The sequence below is a fragment of the Nesoenas mayeri genome (genome assembly GCF_963082525.1).
Source record: "Nesoenas mayeri genome assembly, chromosome: 8".
Lineage (NCBI taxonomy): Eukaryota > Metazoa > Chordata > Aves > Columbiformes > Columbidae > Nesoenas > Nesoenas mayeri.
In genome coordinates, this window is record NC_137554.1 from 6,968,477 (window position 1) to 6,990,826 (window position 22,350).

A 22,350-nucleotide genomic window follows, 5' to 3' on the forward strand; every position below is an offset into this window, starting at 1 on the left:
CTACCTAATGTATTATTGTTCCCTGAAGTTTTTGAAGGCATCATTTTCATAGATATACAATAGGAGAGGGTAGCAAAAAAAGAGTTCCCGTTCATACTTTTAGCTCATGAAGTAACAGCACATCCATTGAAATTTAAATGAAAATGGGGACTGTCTCACACACTATAGCTCTCTGGAAAGCTACAGTGGGAGTCTAGCAGCCCAATTCATTCCTTTGTAAAATGTACTAAGGCTAATGGTCTTGCTGGGAGTAAAATGTATTTTTTTGCAGAACGGTTCCAAGAACAGACTTTTCTCTTTACCGGAAAACATAAAAGAAAACAAATGCTTACTGTGTCTTTAGTATGCTAAATATGAAATTCTTTGCACAATGGAATGTTAGCAGTAGCCATAATCATGTTTTCCTTTCATCACCTAGTGAACATAATTTTCAGAGAGGACTGCGGTAATTATATTTCAGATAAAAGGAAGCAGAATTTCTGGATAATATGATAGTTGGTCTGATTGTTTTGTTGATAGTGCAAAATAAAGAGACAGACCACATGAATACTTATTTAATGAACAACTTATTTATTAAGCAGTGCAGACTGTACATAATGCATTTGACTTCAGGTACAATGCAGTAGACTTATTTTCTTCAAGCACGTTTCTTAATATTTTACTACAGCTATTACCTTCCTTTCTTATCTGTCCAGCTATTCAATTATTTATGTAGTATGTCTATAGCACAACACTAAAGTGTTTAGCTTAACTACAGTCACCAGTGCAGGTACAATCAATGTCAGCATCCACACTCTGAACAACATCCTCAGATGCAGATTTCTTATCGCTGCTTCTCTGCCATTCCAGCAGGCTTACAGCAGTATCTGTCAGAAAGGCAAAGCCATTGTTAACTAACATCAAGCAAATTAACACATTTCAAGGAAATACTGTTTTGATGGCTGCCAACTCCCTCATCAAGTAAAGAACGAAATCCTGCCCCCACAACTGACATCTAACTGGCTCATTGACTTGGAGCAGGATTTTCATCCATGATATAATTACTATAATACTTCCCTAAAAACAAAATGAATAACATTTCATGAAGCACAAAGACAACAAGCAGGAGCCTGTAAAAGTGCTGGAGGTAGCCACCTTCAAAGTAAGACCACCACATACCAGTACACATCAGCAATCTCTTTTTATGTTAGTGCTGCCTATCACTGTGTATTTCAGCAGACTATTTGTCGAAGTTCATTCTGAAGGATAAGCCCTTTGGAGAATTTTCAGAGGTTCATAAACTTCTAATTAAAGTTTCCCATATATTGTGAAATCTGGCAGAGCATTGTCAGTTGCAGTATTAACCTTACCACACTGCTTTATCAACAGCAGCTTGAATAAGCCGTATCCCTTAATGCTGAAATAATCTAAATGGAATAATGATATTCATCCTCCCAATAAATATTCTTAGCTAGTTGGAGGTTTATCATTGCATCAGGAAGAATATTAGGACATCCATTTAGATTAAGTTTGTATAATGAGAATGGGTAAAGATTTCATAATTTTACTTCCCTTTGTTTTATCCCTCAGTTGGACAATATATTTATAACACGCCATCTCTCATCACAGGGAAAGCTGGAGACTGCTGTGTGGATTCAGGTTGCATCAGTCACTTATCTCCTGCAATGGTAACACTTTCCTTGGCTAAATTACTGTCCAATTTAAAGCACAGATTTTGCACAGTAAACTGGGTAATAAATATTTCCCAGAAAGGTGCTGGAGATGCTTTTTAAAAATATGTAATATTTTCAAGCTATGAAATGAGAAATGTTGTAAAATGTCTGGTTTCTGTTTTATATATATATATATATATATTAATTCTTGTTATATCTCTTGCTCTTGGGCATGTTGTGGGTCTGATCACGTCCGTATCCATATAGGAAGCAGTTGCCTTGGCAAACTGGATCATGGCTGAGTAACTATGATCCCTATAGGTAGGGTTTGTGGCATGTTTGAGATGTAAACCGATATGTGTACTTAGACTTAGAGTGATGTCTGCCTCAGTCAAGATCCTAAGACTACAGGCTCACCAATTTGAGGATAACAGGGGAAATTCTGCATCCTTGTACTTCATTTATCTTTGCATCACTGGTGACAGTGATGGAGTCCCTCTCTTTTGAAACAGCGGACTATTATATTTAAGCTCTCAAATAAAGAGCTAAGAACAGGTACTTTGTCCAGTGTATGCAAATAAATGTTCTCAGCTTGAGAAAGATGTGGCTTTTGTTTATGCTGCTTCTCCAAGCCATCAAACAAAGAAAAAAGAAGAACAAGAACTATTTTTAAGGACTGGACTTGTATTTCTATTAATCCTTAGCCCAGGAAAACGAATCATCTTGCTAAAAAAAACACAAATGGCATCTTTTCCCTTCATTCTTCTCCTCCTCTCCCTCTTCCCCCCTTACCCCCCGCCCCTTCCCTCCTCAGGATAAATAAATAAAAAACCCCTTGATTAGGAGTACTGCTAGCAGACTTCCCAGTCTCTGCTTCAGTAAATGAACCAGAGAAACCTGCAGTTGCTGTAAAAGCATCACTGCCTGCGACAACTAACATATCTTTTTTTTCTGATTTTCCTCTTTTCTCACACATTTTTGTGAGAGAATGAGACAGCTTTGTTATAGCCTAATATTCTGAGGCAGTGAGTGGCCCGAGGTGATGACATTTCAGAGATACAGACTTGGACACACAAAAGAAATCTGTGAAACATGGATATGACAAGGTTTTGGAAGGCTTTTTTTGTTGAGGGTGGGTTTTTCTTTTCATAAAAGGATGCATCTATTCACATCTCAGGGAGCCATCAGAAAACTATTAGCACTCTCACTGTGCTGCTTGTTGAATAGGCTGTTGTAGATGGTTGACTATTATAGAAAGATGCCCATTGCTTTTATGGGCTGATTCAGCACATTAATAACATGAGCAAAGTACAAAGTTCTACATAGATGTTGTTTAAAATCAGCCATAAAATACTCTTGTTTCTCTCCAGTGTTACTCAACACAGGGATCCATTTGCTTCAGTGAAACTACACTGGATTATCCCAGTTTACAATGGATTTGGCCAACAATGCTGAACACAGAGAACAGGCCACTTCAGTAGATACTCCCTAATGGTAGGTTTCCCTCTGAGGTATATATGTACTGTATAATTCACTAGAAAGATTTAGGAAAGACTGCACCAGAAATATCTGTAGGCTCCAGGTTAGATTCTCCTCTCATGCTTATATAACTTCAGTGTGAACCTGTGTTAGACAATGCATTGTGTCTGTGACAAATTGGTATAAGTGAAAGGAGAAAAAGGCCCTGTATTTTTAAAAGTCTGGGACACAAGGGTATGTGTATAAAATAACTTCAAATACAAACTATTTTTTTGGAACAATCTAGAGAACATTTCAGCAATGTGTTTTTTGCTGATGTATTGCACAGTGGCATAGCATGGCAGCCTAATCACAGCAGTCATGTCACGCTACTTGACTGACTTTCAATTGCCTTGCTTACCCTGGTCTACCCAAAATTGCAGGCTGTAATGTGCATAAAAGGACTCATTGTTGCTTATCTCAACTTCATGGAGATCCTGAAAATGTGAAAAACATTTTATCGATCGGTGCTGCCCCTTTTACCACCTCAAATGTTTTTCTCAGATGATGCTACCTGCCATCATCCAAACTAGCTTTTAGCTGGCCAGTACTGTCAGTGGTTATAGCAAATACTACTGGGATTAAAAGCAGCAGCTCAGAGAGGAGCCAGAGCAATACAGGGCTGTGCGTGGCTGTGCTGTGTTTTGTTCTTTTGAGTGCTCTGACAGAGCTCCTGTGGTACGGTGACACGGGGAGAGAAAAATATCGTACCTTTTGGGAAACAGTGGAAGCCAACCTTAACTGAAGTTTTTTCTATTGGAGTACAGTCTTTCATACATTTCAGTACTGGGTCAACAGAGTAGCATGTAGATTCCTCTCCATCAATAGTAGGATTTCGATTCAGCTTCACATAACTGCGCTGCAACTTGCACCCTAAGAGGAAAAGGAAAGGTAGTTAAAATTGTAGAAATAAATCCCAATCGATCCCCGCAATAATAAAGGTACATATTTCCTCTACAGCTTTTATTAAAACACAGGTGCCTGACAAACCATTTTCACAGTAGCAAAGTTATCAAGATAGAATGATAATAAGTTGGGTGATAGAGGAAAGAGTCTGAAAAGGGACCTATTTTTAAAATCTAATTGCACAATATAACCCAAATGGAATCATGTATACCCAGTTTTTTTTTTGAACTACATAATACACAGAAAATAACCTCTCATGTCTGAAAGCTATTAAGATTAGATACTACAAGCACAATGGCTACTTCATTGCATTAGGAAAAATGTCAACTGTAGTGAATGAATTAAAAAAAAAAAAAGGCAGCATTTATATTATAACATCAAGGATAATTTTTGTATTGGATGATTTTTATAATGCTCCAATTATCTCACTAGAAAGGTATAATGTAACTTAACAGGATCTCAGCTATGACTCTGTTTCCTGACACGCAGATAAGTACAATTCGACTGCCACTGAAGTCAAGGAGAAAACAACCATTAACTTCAATAAAGTTGTCTCAGGTCCAAGGTAAATGGAGACCTACAGAACAAAACTGTACTGATGTTATGGGAAACCATCATTAATTATTTTTCCAGCTACATGAGAGAGGAAGCTCTTTTACTTTAGGAATATTTGTAAATATTTCCCTGAGACTGAAACCTCAGATGGTGCAGAACAAAAACGAAATTTTGTGCACTCTGAAAATTTACATAAACTTAAAATCTGACACAGAATTTATAGCCTGCAACTTGTTTAATTAAAATAAGTCTGCAGATAACAACTGAAAATGCTTTGATTCAGTAGTAAAAATCACACTTACTTTGGTGGGAGGAAGATTAGGCCTGATTTCCCTCTCCAAGAAAAAAGCTACTCAGTGTAGGAAATTACAGTAGAATCAACTATTTAGCACTGAGCTACACATGAGATAAAGACTTTGCTCTAGCATATATTCTCTGTGTTCACAGGCAATGTTTTAAACAGCGGTTAATGAAATTAAAATGGATCTATATTGCTATTGTCTTTTCTAAGTAGAAGATTTCTGCTGCTTTTAAGAAAAATATTTCCTAGCTACGGGCAGAGGAAAAGTGAAGTTGTATTCTCCCCAAGCATAAATTGTTTTCAGATCTACTCACCATCAGAACAGGTTTCTTCTAGCAATACCCATGAATGAACAAAAGCAGAACAGCTGTGTGCCAGTTTATGATTTGGCATTAGGAGTTCATTGTGTGTTTCTCTGTCATTATTTCCACAAACTCCACAGGTCTTTCCTCTCATCCATGAAGCCACGGTAACCTGTAAAATAGCACACCTTTGTAGTGAGTGCTCAGGTGTTGGTCTGTTACATTGCAAAGGCACTAAACAGAAAAAGGAGTAACCTTGAAAGTAAGCCCAATACCTTAAGGATCACACCATCGAAAGTCACATTCTTCAGCCCATGCGTTGGAGCTTCCACGATAACTGTTGTTTCATTTTTATAAATTCTAACATTGTCTGTAAAAAGACAGTGAATCGTAAGGTGATCTGCTTAATTTCAAATTAGTGGAGAAATTAAGTAGCACAAAATAAACCATAATGCATTTTTTCTTCGGAAGGAACACTTCGCTGCTACAATTGGATTTGTTTTGTTTTGTGGAGAGAGAAAGCAAAACCAGAATAAATTATCTATTTATAAAAATATTCTACTGCTGTTCCATATAGTTGGAATTGACTTTTGTATCCAGTCTTCTAAATCTTGAAATAAAAATATCGTTGATGGTGCTTCAGTTAAATACCAGACCCAAAGCATGTAATTGTGACTGCAAGAAGCACTTTGCTCCTGAACAATCACCAACTTGGACATAACATATACATATATATATACACATATATGAAAGGGCTTTATCTACTTGTCAGTTGTGCTGGGGGAAAGTATGAGTGTATATACTATAGAAAACACAAGAACGTAAGTAAATCCAAACATTAAGAAAATAAAGTCTCTATTTTTTCTATGAATTAATCTTGCTTGTGTTTTCTTTACATTGAAATGTCTCTGAGAAATTTATAAAAAGAGAGTCTTGAACTTATTTAATTTTCAGGTCAGTCCTGGAAAAGTGGATGTCACAGCTTACCTTTCTCATACTCAGAAACTCCACTGTCTGATAATACTGGTTCTTCATTGCATGCTACAAGGAGAGATGAATTTGCCACAGGACGGATTTTGATGTTCCTTCGGGGAAAAACAAAGAAATAAACAAACAAACAAAAAAATCTAGTGGTTAATTAAAAATATGAAAAGCGGAGATATTGTGATCAAAGCTAGCAGAGAGCCAATTTGAACATCTGGATTTTGAATGAATGAATGAGCTGTTTTCTTTCCAAAATGCAAAATTAATTTGGACTTCGGTCTTGGAGATTAAATCTTTAAAGAAAAAACAGGGTGGGGACTTATTGAGGTTATCAGATAATGGTGGCTGTGAAATGGAAGACAAGAGCAGCTAAACCAATGAGTCTCGGATGAGGATTCCATTTGAAACCCTGTATTTCCCCAAATATCTGATTGCAAACTAGTTTCACTTAGGAGCTAGACATCTGCCCTCCCTAGACTAACTCTCTGAAATTTTATACGTAACTCCTGAGCCCTCAGGATAAACCACACTTACACTGAGGTTGTGCTTATGTGAACCTCTCTTGAGAAAGCCCGAGGATCAACCTTTCTTGTAGTAATGATGAATTTTGGGTGTTCAGTACAGTCTTGGGCCACTATCAGGTTGCAGCTTTTATTGAAAAAATATGTACGGCTCACATGATCGAATGTTTTGAAATCTCCCTCACTGACTTCACATGTGGCTGCAAAACAAAACCAGAAAGGAAATGGCAGATGTGACAATGGCATGCAAGCTCCTGCGAAGTATAGAAGGCCACCTCTGTAAGATTGAACTACCCAGCAAACAGGAAAGAAACTTCAACATTTCCTTGGCAGATGCTTTCAATCCTGTCAGTCTGTAAGGACAGGATGACACCACAGAACAACTACCACTTATAGACTACACTGGTATTGATTTTGATCACATGCTAAACACAAAACTCAAGCTAACAAGGACTAAAATGTACCAGGTTCTTGAGAACATTATAAAAATTAGTTCACATATCCCACAGAAGTGCTATGCACCAACCAGCTAAAACTCACAACTCCTTTTTGAAGAAAATAAACAGGGCAGAAAATACACTATCTGTCTTGTACCCATCACTTGATGCCTCTCAATGCAGAGAAGGCACATTCTTAGATGAAGCAAAAGACAACCTCTACTCTTTGCAGTCAGGAGTGGTTCCTGAATTCTGAATATTTACAGCAGTTTGAATATCTTCATTCACCTGCCAACAAACATTCTTTTAAGTGAAAGAACAAGCTGCTGAGAAGGCAGGGTTAGAGACACTCTGCTTCCTTAGAAAACAATTACAAGGAAAGAAAAGGCCCAGTCATGGCAGTGGATGGATCTCCAAACATTGCTTATTCATGAATCAGGCATATAAGTAATATTTACATTGATCTTCTTGTGCTATTTGTGAAGCTATTTGAGGAAATAAATTCCAGGCAGTGATATCTTGAATCTCATAAGGTGGAGTTGGGCCTAAAGGCAGAGTGAAAGGCATTCGGAGTGCCTGACAGTAAAGTGTTACCTGAAAAAGCAAAAATTAAGATACGTTAAGATAAATCAAACAATATTGCTCAATACATGACTGCAAACAAAAAAAAAATACTCCAGTGAAAAGAAACCTTGAAGATGTATTTATACTACTGCAGTTGTTGTGTTAGTCACCCCAGGATGCATTCAAACCTCAAGCTTTTTTGAGGAATCATTGTTTTACAGTCACATTTCTTGACTTCTTGAGAAATTGTCGAGGACATTGGAAAGTAACTGATGTAGATGAAGTTTAAGTGGTAAATAAGTAACAACTTCTTAAAAAATAAGGCAACAAGTTAAGTAACTGCGTAAATTGATGGATATGTCTGGAAAAATGAACAGCACACATTACAGGCTGAAAACTGGCACGATGAGCTTTGGGGTAAGATCCCTCAATGTAGCTAAAATTATACTTACAAAGAGAATCAAATGAATGCCTAGTTTGCCTACTTTTTCAGATATATTAAAGATACTGCAATACTGAAGCACTATGGAAGGTTAAAGACACACTAGTGTAACTGTGTGTGAATAGCTAGCTGTTATTAATTTGCCAGAGATCTATAGGGAAAATTTTTCAAAGCTGTGCATAGGAGTTTGGTGTCCAAGGACCAATTAATCAGTGGGATTCTGCACATTCAGCCTGTGTGAGCTACTCTGAGAATGTAACTATCTGTCCTGGTTTGGTTAAGGCCCAGTTGTCTTTGTGGCTGTCATAACATTCTCGGACCTGTCTCGTCAAGTATGGTCGCTGCACATGTGGCATTTGAGTGCCAACACACACAGATGCTGTATGTGCTTGCAATGGACTGCAAGGTCTTCTCAAGGCCTCCATTATCTGCTCTGAGACCCCTATACATCCCACGGAACTAGTCACACTAGGTAAAATGGATAAAGGTGTAAGTGCAGAGCAGTCTACTTGGGGCAATTTTGGTCTAACAGCTGTCCTCAGAATGGAAATAAGGTATTTGACTAGAGAGTCTGATTTTTCAGCTTATTGTTACATTGCACAAAAGCAGCACAATATCAAGAACACTCTTGTATGTATTTCAAGACCCATGTAATGTACTCATGCCTATAGCAGCTTCTCTAAAAAGGAATGCTTTTATTTATATATTTTTTTTAAGTATCAAAATGTTATTAGTTGAAAATCCATTTGAGGTAAGGAAAATAAAAATTGACACGTACCCCAGGAGCTTTAATTACTGTATCAATTGTTCGTGGAGATGTTGCGACTGCCCTTACTATAAATTCATGAGATGGATTTCTCTGATGTGCTTCTGAGAAGCCCAACACGAGTGCTGCACCAGGAACGTATTGCATGAATCTAGAGATAAATAAGATGTGACAAAATCAAGTACATGAGCAAAAGCAGATATAGGAGGAGGAGGACGACCGGAAGTTCTGAAAAATCAGGGTGACAATGGAAAAACTGAATAGTCAAGGAAATAATACTTTGTGTTGAATTAAATGGTTGATTTTATCCAGAGGAAATGCATTGGTTTTATTTTGCTCATTTTACTTGGGTGTTTTTTAAGACTGAATCGAAGAGCATTAAAAAAAAATTAAAAAGCATTTTGAACTGAAATATCAAATCATTTAATATGGAAAATAAAATTAAACTTCTCAAGTTTTTAAACATTTGGGGGATATCTTTTACCAAGAAACATGTAAAGGAAGTGGAACACATTCGCTAAATACTTTCGTGCCATTGTGTGTTTTCTATTTAACTTGGGTTGAAAACTTTGCTTTATAAAAACACTGAAGGAACTGAATCAAACTAGTGTAAGCAGTGCAACATAACAACTTAGGAAAAAGCAAGTTACATACTTTGTGCTTGTCTTTTTTATCCAGGATGGAAGTTTTCCCCACTGGACCTTCAGCTGCACGGCTGGCTTCTTTGCCAGTTGGCCTGTGGTAGCCATGGCTGCTATCCTGTAGTCCTGGCACTCCTTGCCCCATCTCAGTCTGGCCTTTAAAAACAGAAACAGTCACCCCAGTAACAGAAAAGAACCACAGAACCCACTTAACCACTCCAAAATGCGAGTTTTTCTTCTTTCCTGCAACTTCATGTTGATTTTTTTTATGATCGCACACCTTGGGATTCATAATCAATTCATCTTCTATAAAGAATAGTGAAATAACAGGCTGAATTTGTTAATTGCAGCAGCAAAAAGCAGAGGTCTATAAATTGTTACGCAAAGACCTCTTGCATTAAAAGGCACATAGGAAGCGCAGCAGCAGGAGACACAAAAAAAAGATAAGTAAAGACCTGTTCCTTTGTTTATGATGCTCTGTCAGGCATCAACCCAACTTTACTTTTTTGCAGCTTTTCATATAAATCCTAAGAAATACAACATTTCAAATGCATTTGAGTTATAAGTCTTCTGAAATGAATTATACAGAGAAAAACAGCTAGATTCCCAGGCAAGCAAACTCATAGTGGAGCAAATAATAAATAGCTAGTAATGAAGCAGTCAATTTTTCAAATATTTATGCTACTTTTACTGGTCATATTTTGATGCATCTTGAAAGTCAATATCTCCTTTTGCCAGATTTTGACGTGGCTGATTTTTTTTTCTTTTTTAATTCAAAAGAATGGTGAAAGATGCAAGCACTTACAGAAATTTCTCAAACTTTCTGAAACGTGTCAAAATATGTATGCTTCTCCTGTTTGGTTCTCCTAATAAGCAGGTGCTCTGTGCTTATTTTAAAAACTGGGCTTTTTAGCTGTCTCTCTTGGCAATGCTGCCTGTGTGCTTACCTGTGCTTTCAGAGGCAGTATTACAGCATCAGCACACGCTTTCCAATTGGTTTCAGCCAGCTGAACCACAACTAGTTGCACATCAACTTTGGCAGCATTAGAACGAACATATGCTGTAGCTTGATAACCTTGATTTCTGTTGTCACTTCTTACTGCCTGCGCCACAATCGTAATGCCAGGTGGAATTATGTCTCCCAGGAAGTTGTGCTGAAAAACAACCCCCAACCATCTGTGCTTAAGTATTTCTGTGTATTCACTGGAGACCCTACAGTCCAGTTTATATGCGCTGATAGCAGGAAACAGCCCTCATCCTTCATCAGTTTAGTTTGCGATACCTATTTCTATATACCAAATATCTGAGAATAAGTTTGGTTGGAATCTTGGTTATTTCATTACCACCAGGAATTTTCAAAGATGTGATTGTTTTGGTGAAGATTCTTCCAAACTATCTTTATGCACTTGGTAAGATTTTGTGCGTTATTTTAATATTTCAAATAGCTGCCTACAATATGTACTAGATATCTTCACAGCAGTGTACACATTGACAATATATTTTAGTATACTGCAGCTCTTTCAATCCAATTGATTATTTTGAAATCCTTCTCAGTAGCAGAGTTCCCATAGACATTGTGTGCATTTGCAGAGCTCTTTGTTCTATTGTTATGTAGATACCTTAGTACAATTACAGAATACTAAGTGTGTAATAAAGATAAAAATGATCTGTGCCTAATGGGACTCTACATTTATCAATCAGTAATGACCATGGAGACTCTGATTTTAGTTATACTCTGCGTGCACTCATGACCTCCGTCCACACCTAAAAATAATTAGGTGGACTTAAGTTTAAAAAAAAAATTCCTTCAGTTTTTATAATTTCCAAATCTTTCCAAGCCTTCCAAGGCTTTCATAAACTGCAAACGCCTTTAGAAATGATGGAACTATACCGAATAAACCAGCAAACAAAGCCCCGAAGCCAAGGGAACTTGGAAAAAGATATTTTCATGGGGCAAAAATATCTCAACGGATTTTTGACTTTCCATTTACAAACTTGACTTGCAGGGTCCTTCCTGAGCCTAATCCCACCCCTCAGCTGGTGAGATGCCCCCAGAGCTACAGTCCCTGCTCTGCAGCCAGCAGAACGTGTCTCGTGTGTCCCACACCACCGGTACCTCGCGGGCCAGGCTGGAGCCATGGCTGTGGTGGACGCTGACGTGGCTTTTCCTTGAGTTGTGACCAGTGTTTTCTCTGTGGTGGTGGCTGCTGCTCCTGCTGCTGCTGTTGCTGTGGCTGCTTTGCGACTCTGAGGAAGATGACGATGAGCTGCTTGATATCTTCCGATCTGGATGCTGTGAAACACAAACAGTTTACAAAGCTATGGCATGGTCTCTAGTTTTACAGTGTGGACAGCAAAATCAGAGTTTTCAGCCTCCCTCTAGAGGTAACAGGTTTAGAGATATCTAGGGTGTTATTTTTTTTATCATAATGCAAGCATTAAATATGTTGTGCCTTGGATGCAGCTGGACTTCTCCACTGATAAGAAAGCTGTGTAGACAGTGATTGTAAATGGCAACATCACATTGTCCACCTCTAATGTTACAGAAAATAAAAACTGGCAATAAATGGTCAAACACATCCATATTGTTTAGAAATTAAAAAAGAGATTACAACTTAAAACACTGTAAATCATCTTCCTCTTTCATAAGCAGGATACATAATAACTTTACAGGTAATGCCTACAAAAGCCACCACATTATCATCCTTCTAACATTCACTTAAAATACCTCTGTGTCATAAATCATACTGAATTGGTTTCTGATACAGTCCACATACATGATGATTTTACCATGATTGCCCCAAAACTGTGGACACAGCTATTCCTGTTTATTTATTTATAATTCCCCCATGGTCTTTGTTATCTTAGCTTTGGCTGCATTGCACAGCCTTTAGCCCAAAGGTGTCCTGACTAAAATTTGAGGATTGCAAGTGCTGCAACAGAAGGCCGTAGCACATTAGTTGGTATTTTAATAATAAATATGCTTATTTTGGCCATCATCAATGCTGATATTGGACATTATGGAATGCTCAAGTGAAATAAACCAAACCAAGCCCTTCAGTAATATGTTTGATGATATCAACTGTAGCCACCACAGGAATGTGCAATGAATTGACGACCTACCCAATGGACGTGAGCAGACCTGAAACGGAGCTGGTATACTTTTGGAAGGTGATGTACCTACAAAATTCCAAAAGAAGTTATTACATATAGCTCAGTAAGGATCACCTCCTAGCAGAAGTCAAAGCATTAGAAAAATTTACCCATTCTGTAGAAACGTCATTACTACTTCGACTGTTAGACTGGGACTTGACATGTTTCTGCTCAGCTTTTCTCTTGTATTTGCTCTGGCGAAGCAAAACACTAACGCTTCCGCTGCTGCTGCTGGTGCCACTGCTGGTACTGCTGCTGCTGCTACTCTGTGTTTTATGCTTCTGCTCACGGACGCTTCTCTCTCCTTCAGCAGCTATGGCATGTGGCAATGATGTGGTCTTGGACTGCTTCTTAGCCTTATGCTTTAGACCAGATGCTTTGCTACTGCTGCTGCTACTCTTGCTTTTGCTGCTACTACTGCTGCTGCCCTTGCTGCTGCTGCTCCTGCTTTTGCTGCTACTACTACTGCTTTTGCTGCTGCTGCTACTGCTACTGCTTTTGCTGCTGCTGCTACTGCTTTTGCTGCTACCACTACTACTACTACTGCTTTTGCTGCTACTACTACTGCTTTTGCTACTACTACTACTGCTTTTGCTGCTGCTGCTACTGCTTTTGCTGCTGCTGCTACTGCTTTTGCTGCTGCTACTACTACTACTGCTTTTGCTGCTGCTGCTACTGCTTTTGCTGCTGCTACTACTGCTTTTGCTGCTGCTACTACTACTACTGCTTTTGCTGCTGCTACTACTGCTTTTGCTGCTGCTACTACTACTACTGCTTTTGCTGCTGCTACTATCACTACTACTGCTGCTACTACTACTGCTACTGCTGCTGCTACTACTGCTGTCCCCAAAGGGGTAGAATTTCTTTTCTTTGGCTTTGGACTGTCTTGTTTTCAGATTTATCTGACTTCTTCCCTGTGATGCCCTGTTGTCAGAGTTGCTGCTGGAGGGGCTGCTCGTTGCACTCTTGGCACTTCTACTGGCGCTGCTGGCACTGGACGATGAGCTTCTGGATTTCCTTGTCCCCTAGTCAATGGTGTCATTGGAAAAACAAAATTATTTTTCTGTATTCCTGCAGATGGCTTTAAGTAAAATCAGATACAGAGAGCTGTGAATCTCTCTGCTGCCTTAGAAGACAAAATGTATGCTTGATAGCACTCTTGTAATACATTACAATAAGGCAAATTCATAATAATGTGTTAAAAGCACACATAAGCAGAACAATACCCTAAATCTTTTTGTCATAATGAACATGTATAGAAATTGTTGATCATACAATTACACATAACTAACGTTGGTAATGACAGTGCTGCAGCTGTGACTCAGAGCAAGTTGTATAGGGAGGTGTCAGATCTTTTTGCTACAGTTGCCGCAGCTGGAAAGAACAGATTACATTTTGGGCACAAAAAACTGATTTTATGTCTTAAAGAAATTTACAGAAAAACTTACAAAACCAGCCCACTTTTTCTAACATCCTTCACTTGCAAAAGAGACAAATGCAAATAGAAGACCTGCAGAAGAACCTATGTACCCAAAAGCCTGTCCTTATTTTCCAATTTTTACATACTATCTAATCAAAATAGGTTACTTAGTAAAAGAAATATAACTAAGTTTAATGTAATATCTCCTGCAAATCTAGAAGCAGATTTTTACAGAAGTACCTGATTATCAGTATCATCAAGGATTTTCTTCACTCTTTTAATCATTTCTTTGGTGGAAGACACTTGTGCTGCTGGATCTTCAAATGTTACTAAACGTACCATTTTAGTAGGAGCTTGGTCTCCTGCTTGAATTGTGATTTGTATTTTTTCAATTGGTGCCTCTGTGTCTACTGAAATTGCATGACAAGTAGTATGAATGTTAGTATTAGCAACTGAATAATAGAATATGCCATTTTTTTGCTACAGTTTATTTATCCATTCTTCTCTAAATGAAAGTCTAAATGTTCATTGATCATTTTTGGCATTGAGTAACTTCGCAAAAAAATTTCTCTAATAACTAAAGCACACACTAATGAAATATTAAAATATTAGCATCATACTAGATTATTTTCAAGTAATAAACAGACTGATCAGCAGGTTTAAGTCAAGTGAATGTGATTGCTTAACTAGATAACTCAATGGGAATTAGAGAATTAGACATCAGAGAATAATTGAGGCTCAATGTTTGAATTGTAAAGAATGGTCCAATGGTTAGGCCATTAGTTTGATACTTAGGAGACCTAGATTCAATAGCCTGCTGTGCTTTTACTCCTTATGATCATGGATTAAGACATTAAGGACCAGATCCTGGCAGGGCTAATCCATAATTCCCTTTAAGAGTCCGGGTTTTTAAAGTGTAGCTACAGGACACTGCATCAGATCTGTTGCCCATGTCCAATTGCTCTGTGCTTGCATCCCAAATCCAATGATTCAGGATGCATCAGACACGCTCCGCAGGCACAGATCAGCTCTGCTTGACGCTGGCCATGCTGAGTGGCATTGCTGGGAGAGCTGGGAAACCCCTGCTCAGATAAATGGGGGAGAAATGAATTCCTGCCACAGATGTAGTCTGTTGACAATACTGGCAGGGCTGGGAGGTCTAATGGTAGTTTTAGTAGTAGTTAAGATACAAAAGACCTATATGCACATATACAAATATGTAGGTATATATATACGCACATCCCTACCCACCCGTTATTTTCGTTTTTGTGCACAGTGGTATTTACCTGGCTTGAAGCTCATTCTGAGGGCATGCTCTCCAACTAGGTAATATAAAGGCACATTTTTGATAAATGCTGCATGTACGCTTTTCCTCTGAATGCACACTTGAACGCCAAATGTACTTGCATTGAAGCACATGGACTGAACAAATGGCTCTTTCTGGGAAGGAGAGTGTCCAAAGGGAAAGGAATTTCCTGAGGAAACATCTTCTGCAGGCTGTCTGTCCTATTAGATAATACAAATGTAAAGTTAAACTAGACAACAGTAAGAGGAATAATTGTATGTTATGAGTCCTGTTTCGGTAATAGTTACATGTGTTCTGCAGGAGGAATTAACCCATTTATTTGAGATAGCAAGGCCCTGACATAGGACAACTTGGTTTTCAGTTGGACAAAATTAACAACTGAATGGCTTGATCTGACTACCTAGTATAAAAAGAGCTTCAGGCTATAAGCATGGAAAATTATATCACAAATTAATTATAATTATTTAATTTTGTTTTCCTGGGGTATTAGACAATGTTATCAGGTTCTTGATAAATCTGAGTGTGCTCTAGACTGACTGGAACCCTTTTCTTTCATTTACGATTGGGTCAAAGAACCTTACCTACATCCATGAAAATTCTGTCTCAGTTGAGGTCTGACATGAATGAGAGACTTCATTAACTAGGTGCTCAAAGCATATCAGATGTTAGAAATTTCCACTCAAAACGATGTAATTTACATGTGCTAAGCAATGCTCGCAGAAGAACAAATTAAAATTAATTAAAATTAGAATCAAATCCATGAAATGAAAACTGTGATTTCCTGGAGCAATGAAGCAAATAGCTAAAGACACATAATCATAAGCTTTCATTTCACCTGTAATACAGGTTTGAAATTAATTTTTTACTCAGTTTATCATGTTTCACAAGCTTACAGACTTGTATGAACCCCACTGAAAAACTGGAATTTTAGTGCTATTATTTTATTTCCCAAGGAAATTCTAATGACACTGGGAAATTCTCCAGTTAGTGGCATTTTTCAGTTGCTGTTTATTTAAGACTAACTAAAGGGTTTTTAGGAAGGGAAGTGCAGAGGCAGAAGCAGAAGAACTTTGCTTGTTCTCAACGACAGTACGTTTGCCTATTGACTTCTCCACAGGGAAGTACAGTACTCACCCTCTGTTCGCCTCTTACCTGAAAACCTGTCGGAGTCGCAGAACAACAATGAAACCAGAACAGAATAGCATATTCCTCACCCCTGTCAGTCGTTCACTGAATGAATTGTCACAGTGATGCGTTCACAACTCTGCCCATCACAGAAAGTCCCTACTGGCCTTTACGGAAAACTGTAGCTTAGCAAGTCATTTGACTTGACACACAAACTGCCATCCAACTTTGGATCGGGATGCTTATAGGCATTAAATTTGGCTGTACAAGTTGAGCAATGGAGTGTGTCATGGAACACTTGTGGCTGCCCCAGGAATGTGATGCTTGCATAATGGTTGTAAAGTATTTTAAAGATCATGGGGCTATCCTGTAGATGGCACTGTAAAATTAATTACTAAAGAAAATGCTTTTGCTTTTGAAAGTGTTGCAAGTCTGATGAATTACACTCCAGATTTTAAAATAATGTTACTATAGGGCTATTTGTGTTATTAGATTGAACCTGACTTATTTTGAGTGAAGCAGCATTGGTCAGAGATGTATTGTTCATTTTTCTAAGGAGAAAATAAATGGTCTCCCACTGACTAAAAGCCCAGAAAAGAATAGTCAGACACTACATCATTTACCCTGATATTATCAGTCTCCCCTGATGCAGAATCTGAATCGAAGGACATCTTCATTATGTCAGGAACTGCTTCAGGTAGAAGAACTGGAGTCATCTTACTAGAAGCCAAATCTCCAATATTTCGTGTAACAGCAAATGTCTTAGACCTGTAGAATAAACATTAGAGTAAATCTGTATCAATAAAGCACTGTTGAAGAAAATACCTGAATAATGCCTTGTAGCATGTACTCAGCAACAAGTATCATACCTTGCAAATTGCTTTATAGATATTTACAGCATCTTTCCTCTTAGTTGTATTTTCAAGGATTGCTAAGAGCGAATAAAGACATGGACTAGTATCAGGGGCAGATAGCTCAGCTGGGCTTTTAGAATCACGCATACAGGTTAAAAGCATTGCAGTTGATGGTGTCTTTGTATGCCTAATACCTTGAAGAACAGTCCGCTTACTTAGAAAACTCATTGTGGATTATGTTATTAATTTTGTGAGTCTCCTATTTTGATCTTCTGAACTTTTAAATTTTTAAACTCATCTTCTGTGTCTTTACAACTACACTTAATTATAATTTCCTTTGACATTATATTTGGGAAAATACCATCATAACTTCAAAAAACTAACCTGGCCACTGGTGGTTACGGAATGCTGTTTCTTGTGCAATGTTTTTTAAAGTAGAATTAAAGAATGGAGCCTGAAATCACCAAAGTAAGTGTGTCCAGCTTGATCTAAATTGACTGGTACTCATGGCTTGGCAAGACATCACAGAGAGATGTGTAGGAAGCTTAAGAGCCTATTTGCATAAATGTGTTCAGTAAATTGTTTCCAGCATCGTGGACTCTAAGCATATTAGTTAGGATCCAGGATGAGTGCTATAAGGTGCAGCACACGATGGATATTCTCACACCTAAATGTCCTGATCCCCTGGCTCTGCACCCCAACTTCTTCATAGAAGTTGTTACAAGGCTGTGATAACTTTGAGTTTTGTCTTGCGTCAGAGAAACATCTTGAATACTGAATACTTTTGACAGTTGAAAATCTATTTCCCTCAGCTATTAGCATTGTGCGGTCTCTACCTTATTAGCCATTTATCAGCGCTAACATCCAGCTCAAAATTCCCCATGTACTGTTTCTCAAGTATGAAGCTGATCTGCTTGCCCTGGGGCTTTTGTGGTCTGCCAATGGAGGTGGCCTTTGTGACAGTGAATGGAAAGATCATCTGAAAAATGGGCTCTGTTCTAATATGGTCCACACTGTACTAGCCTGAGCAATTCCAATCTATTTGAAAGATGAATTTGTATTCATTTGATAGTCCTCTCTTCCTCTTGAAGGCTCCTACTGCGCTGTGTGAACTGTAAAGCACACAATTGCACTTCATGTGGAACACCTCAATAAAACGTGTGTCACCTGTGGGCTTTGTTTTCTTTTCCATCTCTCTCTTTTTCTTTCTATTTTTTTTTTTTTAGATAAGGACATGACAGCAACGCTCCATGCTGGGTGATAGGAGAACCTCGAAGAATGAAATCTGAAATAAAATATTCTCCCTAACAAGCTGAAGAGATAAAAGAAAATACAAATCAACTTGCATTTCAGATGGCTCATCTGGGTAAAGGGACAAAAAGGGAAATAGTTTTTTATTTTAATCCTATTCAATAATTCAAATGACCACTGAACTGCAGGCTGGGTCTCCAAGCAGAAAGCCCTAGGGTTTCTTTTCCATATTTTTTAGTATTTTTTATGCCAATAGTCTACTCCTGCCACCTAATGAAAGCGGAGGATCGATTTCTTCCTGTTGAGCACAGAGAGCCGACAAATGTAGCTGCATCACAGGTGACACATGTCAATGTCTGCAAAATCACACGACACAGTAAAAATAGGCTACAAGAGCCAGCTCTGGTGCTTTAACAAGAAAAACAGTCACAAAGAAGGCCTAAAGCTATGGTATGAAAGAATCTGTTCTCTCTGATCCCACACAAGGGAGAAAAAATAAAAGGGAGATTTTCCAATATGTATTAGTGTATTTTTTGGATGAGAGAAGAAGCTGTGCTATAGTGTAAGCCAAATTCTCTGCAGGGGTAAGGGACAAGCAATTCAGCTGTGTTGAGTCCACTGATATTTCAGTGAGTGTGGCCTTACATACATCCCTAACATGGGGACAGAAGAGCTCAATGTCTGTTTAAAACAAAGAAAATCAACGAAAAACTATTTTCCCAGGTTTCAAAGCACAGCATGACATTGTATCTAAATAAATGAGAAGCAAGAGACAATACTCAAACCAGATCTTACCTCTCTTTCCACTGTGGTGAAATGAAAAATTTTGCCTTTCTTATGTATCATCCTTCTGACCTTGGTGCAAAGGCGTCATAAAAACAGACTTGGAGTGCCAGTCATGTCCCTTCTCTGTTCCCAAACACCCCGCGCTGCCTTGCGAGCTCACAGTATACACTGGCTCTTCTGTATTTTCTGCTACACTTGCTGTATACATGTTGTATACAGTGTCGTAATTTTATAATTCATCTTATAAATAAGATGCCCATGTCAAGCAATTTCTGCTTATCCTACAGTTAAAATAAGCAAAAAAAGCCCTATGACAGAAGCTCTATTCAAGATTATGCATATACTTTAGTATGCTGTCATTATCAATATGTGATATATATTTGCAAAGTGCATTCTCTGGCAGCTCTCCATGTTTATACTTTAATCACAGGGCTCTAATTTTTCTCTGAAATTTATTTGATTTTTACTTCTTCCTTCAAATTTTGTTTAAAAGTATGTTTAATAGCCATCTGTAGTATAGCAAATAATTATGTTAAAAGAGCTTTAAAAATAACTATTATTTTTAATTAAATTAAACTTTGATAGGATTGAATTGAGACACATGCTATATATTCTCTCCGTGGTATGGTTAATTATTTTGCTCTGATTTTTGCTATAAAGAAAGTCAAGTGTGCACTGTGCTGATTTGTCTTGGGAATGCATTCTTTCTATCAAGAAAGATTTCATTATTTTTTTCTTTAGAGTCTGCAATTGCTCACCTGAGTTTCTTTTTGGCTCCTGAAAATTTATATAAATCCCACAGCTGTGACAGGTTATAACCTGTATAGTGTGTAGGATATAACTGAACTTAATGCTATTGAAAACTGTTTGCTTCTTGAGTCTGTGTGTGAAATATGAAGGGGAAAATAATATCACATCCTGACTAGCTTTAATGACAGGTACTATAGAAAGTAACCCACTGACCATCACAACAAAGTACCTAATACTAAAATGTTTTGAACAGAGCTCACAAACAAGTGAAAGAGCAAAGCTTTCTAGAACCATTTCTTTAAATGGGCCATTTAAAGCTAACAAGGAAAGGACTCAGAATTTCTCTAAAATACTGAATTCAATTGGTTCTTTATTCTTTGGTGGATCTATGCAAAAGTAAGGGAGACTAAAATTTTTGACTCATTCTATATAGAATATAAGTATTCTTTCTCTATCATGCCTGCTTGTTTCTCTTTGTACTTTGCTTGGTCTTTGACCTCCTCAGTGATGTGGTTCAATGTTACATTCTCTAGTTATTGCTTTGCCTTCACTTGCACTCATTGCTATTTCATTGCTCTGTGCTCTGTTTTGTAACAGTGAATGGGAATGCTTTTTGGAGAAAAAATTGATGGTGCTAAAAGTTAGCTAGTGAGTATTAGCTTTCTCATACACTTGGCATTATAGAGCTATTTCCAACGGACTACTTCACTTTATAAATGATAATGCTGCAGGGTGTAGAGCAGGGCTTGGACTGGAACTCATGGACTCTTCTACTATAATCCCCTGCCTCTGATACCGACTTGCTTTATGCTTTCTGGCAATGCATTTAACCCTTTTCGTGTAGAATTTTATTTCCCTCTAAGTCAAAGGAGGAAAATATTTTTTGTGTTGCTTTGCAGGGAGGACCCTTCTGCTAACATTTCCAGCTCTGCCTGGGGCTCTGAACTCCATATCAGTGTCCCATATTTTGATTTCAGTTCATCATCTTTATTGTATTCATTAACACCTGCCTCACCCTCTTCAACTGTGAGAGCAGGTGCCTACTGTCCCTGATGACCTTGGTAGCAGATTGCCCTGCTCTTCACAAGAAACTGAATAAAACCTTTGGGTTGTGGTGCCCCAGCAGCTCACATACAGCTCACCGATGCTCTATGAACTGCCAAAACCCTCCTTCTGCATGGAGAACCTGATTACAGTAACATTTGATGGAGTGGAGGAATTGTCTTAAGGAGGAGGTTGTGATGTCAAATGCCTACTAGGATGGTCTGTGACCATTGAAGGGCAAAGTTGAATAATGATTAGCCTAACTGGTGGCTAAACTGAGGAGACCTGCAGAGCTTCTCTGGGCCTGCAGCCATGAATGCTAATTGCAGCTGGATCAAGCAACTGAGCTCTTTTGTTACGGCTCTATTCCTAGACCAGAAACTTGTTAACATTCCTGTGCATTGTATGATAGCTGATTTCTGTTGTCAGTGACGCTTTTTCCTTTGTGACAAATTTTCAGCTTGTCTTTCTCAGTATTTTTTCATGTGTGTGTGTATGAATGTTTTCTAAGCTTTGGTCTACTGCTTTGATTCCTTGGACATACTCTTTCTATTTCTTCCCTCTTTTTGTACTTGTATTTCCATCTGTTTTCTTTTGTTTGGCATCTGGCTACAACAGTTTTCCACAGTATATTGTAATTGAATGCATTGATAATAAATCAAGTAGATCTAAGACGCAAGAAAACCAAATGGCAGCCACAGGGAAACAAGGTAAAAATACAAGAAACACCAAATCTTCTATGCTTCAAGGCATCAAATGCAAATATATATGCGTTATCTGTTATAAGTGATAGAATTCAGGGGCTTATATCTTACCTAGTGTCTCCAGTCGAAATATATGCATTGGGATTGAAATTTTATGCCATGTGTGTTTTAGATAGCTTATGGATCTCAAGAAGTGAGAAGTGGTCCTAAAGAGGATTTTCAGGTGAAGACCACAGAAAGTAACACATATTTTCAAGCAAACCTTTGGTACATGTCACTTAGTTTCAAATAAATAAACTGCATCAATCATTGCCAGTTACCCAAGCTGTCAGTGAAAGACAAGATCCCTAAGCAAACGCTCTATTTTA

General features: G+C 38.1%; 1 protein-coding gene across 1 annotated transcript in view; it reads right to left on the reverse strand.

The window, feature by feature from the left end:
* Nucleotides 1-747: 747 nt before the first annotated feature.
* LOC308043093 (vitellogenin-1-like) overlaps nt 748-22,350 on the reverse strand; it is a gene marked incomplete at both ends in the record, with an annotated part of 41,750 nt that continues 20,147 nt past the window's right edge. The window contains 16 exons of the mRNA XM_080348973.1: nt 748-866; nt 3,882-4,043; nt 5,247-5,406; nt 5,510-5,604; nt 6,222-6,319; nt 6,753-6,939; nt 7,635-7,770; nt 8,961-9,099; nt 9,603-9,745; nt 10,537-10,743; nt 11,706-11,882; nt 12,713-12,766; nt 12,853-13,767; nt 14,403-14,572; nt 15,449-15,668; nt 17,217-17,361. Of these exons, the coding sequence (XP_080205099.1) occupies nt 748-866; nt 3,882-4,043; nt 5,247-5,406; nt 5,510-5,604; nt 6,222-6,319; nt 6,753-6,939; nt 7,635-7,770; nt 8,961-9,099; nt 9,603-9,745; nt 10,537-10,743; nt 11,706-11,882; nt 12,713-12,766; nt 12,853-13,767; nt 14,403-14,572; nt 15,449-15,668; nt 17,217-17,361 (3,127 nt within the window). The remainder of the gene's footprint in view (nt 867-3,881; nt 4,044-5,246; nt 5,407-5,509; nt 5,605-6,221; nt 6,320-6,752; nt 6,940-7,634; nt 7,771-8,960; nt 9,100-9,602; nt 9,746-10,536; nt 10,744-11,705; nt 11,883-12,712; nt 12,767-12,852; nt 13,768-14,402; nt 14,573-15,448; nt 15,669-17,216; nt 17,362-22,350) is intronic.